The sequence below is a fragment of the Tursiops truncatus genome, chromosome 7 (assembly GCF_011762595.2).
Source record: "Tursiops truncatus isolate mTurTru1 chromosome 7, mTurTru1.mat.Y, whole genome shotgun sequence".
Lineage (NCBI taxonomy): Eukaryota > Metazoa > Chordata > Mammalia > Artiodactyla > Delphinidae > Tursiops > Tursiops truncatus.
The window spans coordinates 107,755,485-107,759,577 of record NC_047040.1 but is presented as its reverse complement, the minus strand read 5'-3'; the positions used below and the strand labels follow the sequence as shown (position 1 = coordinate 107,759,577).

The 4,093-nt window shown below is 56.1% G+C and overlaps 1 protein-coding gene across 1 annotated transcript; it reads right to left on the bottom strand.

Moving 5' to 3' along the window:
* Positions 1-520: 520 nt before the first annotated feature.
* Positions 521-3,412, bottom strand: TEX51 (testis expressed 51). Its single transcript, XM_073806964.1, has 6 exons — positions 3,214-3,412; positions 2,710-2,799; positions 2,451-2,468; positions 2,290-2,367; positions 1,113-1,181; positions 521-1,021 (listed from the first exon to the last, which is right to left on the bottom strand). Exons 1-6 carry the CDS (start codon positions 3,410-3,412, stop codon positions 897-899), a joined length of 579 nt encoding a protein of 192 aa, XP_073663065.1. The 3' UTR covers positions 521-896.
* Positions 3,413-4,093: the final 681 nt, after the last annotated feature.

The window sequence follows — 4,093 nt, the reverse complement described above, 5'->3', positions numbered from 1 at the left end:
CTGTTTTCTGGTTTCTTCTGCTAGTCTCTGCTCTTGCTGGGGCCTCCGGCTGGCCCCTTACCATCTCTGTTCCACACCTAGACATGGGGACGCCTCGAGGGAGCCAGGCCGTTGCTGCCCTCATCTCTGGTGTTGGAACCAGCTGAGGCTAGTGTGATCCTGCAGAGCTGCCACTGCTGGGACCAGGAAAGGGGTCTTTCTGGAAGGAAAGGGTGGTGGCCTGGCAGGAAGAGGGTGAGGACATGAGACAGTCCTCGCGGGCCCGCATGGGGAGGATCGCAGTGTCGACGGCCACTGTGCAGGACCCCGCAGGAAGCGGATGGCACAGTCCATCAGAACATGAGGAGGGTGTTTTAATAGAGGCAATTTACAAAGCATGGGCGTAGGGAAACCCCAAGAGAGAGTGGTCTCCCGGGCCTCAGAACTTCGGAACTGTTACCACCCCAGGTTAGAAGGGTCGGGGGAAGGAGAGTTACCAGAACCCGGAGATAAGAGAGCTTCCTGACAGCACCTGAGACCTTTGTTCAGTTGAAGGTGACAAGCGGCCTGCTGGGTCCCTGCTGAGAAAGGAGAAGCAGGCCTGCTTCTGCCTCTGACCTCCTGCTGGCCAAACCCAACCAGGAGCAGAGGGCAAGGGGCACATGTTCGTAGTCTGTGCAGTCAGGGAGCAGGGTGGCAAAGGGTGGAGGGGTCGCTGCAGAGGGATGATGACAGCTATGGGTAGGGGAAACTTTGTGGATCAGGTGGAGATTTGGGGCATGGCTGCAGCTCTGTCCCGGGTGCCTGGCCCTGGGTGGGTCTGCTCACACTGGGGGCTGATGGTGGCCCTCCTGAGTCCCGGCCCTTGATCCTATACTCCTTTGGATGTGAGGCCCCGGGAGCCAGACTTGGGGTCGCTAGCCTTGCTGCCCCCAGGCCGACACAGCTTCCCTTCCGTGGGAGTCCTGGATGCCCCAGGACCTCCTTTTCTGCCTCCTTCTCCTTCTTCTTTTTCTCCTTCTCGAGCCAGAAAATGTAACATCTGGGCCAGGAATCAGGGTGGAGATGGGTCAGTCTAGGAGTAGGCGTGTCTTCCTTGGGGATGCTGCGGCTTGGAGCAGGCACTCAGCCACCTCCAGCTACGGCCACCAGGGGCAGAGCAATGCCGAGGCTCACGGCCCACACGAAGGTCCTCCTGGTCCCTGTGGGGGGTGGAAAGGGGGAGCCAGTGTTTGGGCAGCAGGCAGGGCCATCTCAGCTCTGAGAGGAGACTGCATTCTCTCCTTCTTTAATTCACCCACTCAGTCACTTGTTTGCAGACACTGAGCACCTACTGTGTGCCCATCTACATCTAAAGATGAGTGAGACAGGATCCTTGCTCTCTAGGAGGGAGACAAGCAAACGATTCTGCTGTGGTGTCCCAGGGAAGCGGGGCAGGGCAGGAAGGAGGAGAGATCTGGGGGAGCGCCCATGAGCCTGGGGAGAGGGAGCTGGTCAGAGGCAGCTTCTCGGGAAACAGGACTTCTGAGCTGGACTTTGAAAGACCAGTAGGAGTTTAGATCAGATGGTCAAGGGGCCAAACTGTGTTCCAGGCAGAGGACACAGAGTGTTCAAGGACAGAAGCATGAAGCCGTTTGTCCAGCGTGTCAGCAGCTCCATGTGGCTGGGGAGGGGGGAGGTGAGCAGGGCCTCCCAAGAAGGAGGGTGGACTTTATCTGGGGCCCCTGGGAAAGTTATAACAGGAAGGGTCGGAGGTAGACTGGCTCCTTGGGAAAGGGTTCTTTGATTGCTGAGTAAGATGGGGCCAACAGGGTCTCAGAGGCCAGTTAGGAGAAGCTGCCGTAATCCAGGTGAGAGGTGAGGCTGCCTGAGGAGTGGTGGATGCTGGAAGGACCATATGGCAACGCACTGAAGAATTGTTTAGCAAGACCTGGTGACTACAGGCACTGAGTGAGGGGGAGGGGACTCCTGGTTTAGGAGGTCGAGAGCTTGAATGGGACATTTGCTGAGAGGGGTCCTGAGGGAAGAGCAGATTTGGGGGTGGAGATGGGTTTGGACATGTCCCCAGGCATGCTGGTTTTGAGGACCTGACGGACCTCCAGGGGGCATGTCCTAGATGCAGGTGGCTCTGAAGCTGGACACGTGGAATCCAGACATCTTGGGAGGTGCTACCTTCCCCAGGGAGGATGGAGAGCAAGGAGGGGTATCGGTATAGACAAGAAAGACAGTCCAGACAGAGACAGCAATGGACTTGGAGGTGGAGGTGGGGAGGCTGCAGGCCAAGATGGCTGGCTGGCCACTGAACTGGGCAGAGAGTGGGGTCTTGGCAGGTGAGGAAGTGTGTCTTGCAGTTGGCACAGCTGATGACCTCCAGTGTGGAGCGGATGTCTGAGAGAGAGAAGGGGCAGGAGGCTTAGCGAGGGCCAGGTGCCCCTCAGTCCTCACCCAGGCCTGGTCCCCAAAATACTCACCACAGGACTTGTTGCAGGCTGCCCGGGAGGGTGAGATGGTAGAGAGACTGAGGTTCTGGGTAGACAGAGCCGGGAGAGGTCGGGGTGTGAGCAGGAAACGAAGCTGGGAGAAGGTGTTGTCAGGCGCCCTGAGCCAGGGAAGGGTGAGGTCTCCTGGGGAGGGGCCTGGGGGCGGGGGTCTGCAGATTGGACTCTGCCTCCTTAGGTCTCCGGGAGGTGAAGGGCTGGGGGGCAGGCAGGGGCCAGCCCCACCTCTCACCCTTCTCCTTCAGCTCTTCACATAGGTCCTCCAGATGCTTGGAAAACTGCTGCTTCAGGACATGAACCTCTTCCAGAAGTGATGGTTTATCTGGGTGGAGCAGGAAGGAAGAAGCCGTCTACATTTCATAGGTGGAATCAATAACTTTCTCAAGGCCGGGAATTCAAACCAGGTTTTTCGGACAGAAACTCTGTAGTGCACACAGATAGTTGCTGTCTCTGACCCTTCACAACACCTCCGCACCCCCCGCTAGTGGTCTTCTGGGAATGCCTTGGAGGGCCAGGTTTTGTCAACCCAAGCCCTGGGGCCCTAAGACACTAAGCTTCCTCACCATCTCGAAACTTCTTAATGGCTTTATCTATGTGAGTGAATAATGTTCCTGCTGTTTCCTCCAAATGGTCTGACCTGAGAATGGGATTTGGGACAAAGGGAAGTCAGGGGACTAAGGTCCTGGGCCAGGTAAAGGGGTCAGCCCTGACCCCTAGTCTCCTGGCTGAACCTCACCGAGATACCAGGATTCAAGGAAAGCATGACTGTCCAGAAATAGGGAGTGGAGGCTGTGGGAGAGCTCCACAGGTGGCCCTGGGGTGCCCCATAGAATCTGCAGGTCATAGTCTATCAGTGCAGGCAGCTCTGGCCAGCAGTGGAGGCAGCTCTTCCTATTGGTGGTGGGCAAGAGACAGCTGAGCAGGAGAAGCAGCATCTTCTGGGGTCTTCCCTCAATGCCCTTACCACACTGCCTGGCAGTTCTACACGGAACACTGGCACCCTGTCGCCCTGGGAACCACATTCTCTTTGCAGAACAAAAGTAAACTCCACAGGGTAAGGTGAAGGCCAGCCATGGCACAAACCTGGGCTTTGACATCAGAGCCAAGTGAGGACCTTGATATCCTCCTCTGAAGGTGGGGTCACCGATCCTCATTGAGGACGGTTCTTGTGAGGATCAGAGAGATGGTTGTGCTGCCTGTGGCTGGTCCTCAGCCCCCCTGATGGCATTTACTATGTATGGAATAGTTCACAGGCTGAAATTTGGAAGGCCAGGAGAGAGCAGCATAGAGAGAAGGTTAGTTGTTTAAAGAGTCTGCATCACTTTTCCACATAGAAGTGGTCAGCCATGGGAAGCTTATGGAACATATGTCTTTTTCATGGCGCATATAAACTGGCTGCTGTCTTGTGCCTGGTCAAGCCAGAGGGACTTCAATAGCTATTCCCATCACAGTGTAGGCAGACACTGTAGACAGAATGTAGACAGAGCGTGCATGGGAGTACAGAGAGAGAAGCCGTCTCTGGGACAGCAGTTCTTATGTGCAGTGGGCCTTGAAGAAAAGCAAAATTCCTTACTCTTCAGTAAAGAAAAAGCCAGTGGGATCCTTGTCACTCCTCA

Bases quoted from the DNA above. Each gene is read 5' to 3' on its own strand.
- TEX51 (XM_073806964.1), bottom strand. From the start codon at position 3,412: ATGCTGCTTCTCCTGCTCAGCTGTCTCTTGCCCACCACCAATAGGAAG. The intron at 2,800-3,213 runs GTGAGGTTCAGC...TGCTCCACCCAG, and splicing joins CCTTGAATCCTGGTATCTCG to ATAAACCATCACTTCTGGAA. The intron at 1,182-2,289 runs GCCCAGTTCAGT...CACCCCCCACAG, and splicing joins CTGCCAAGACCCCACTCTCT to GGACCAGGAGGACCTTCGTG.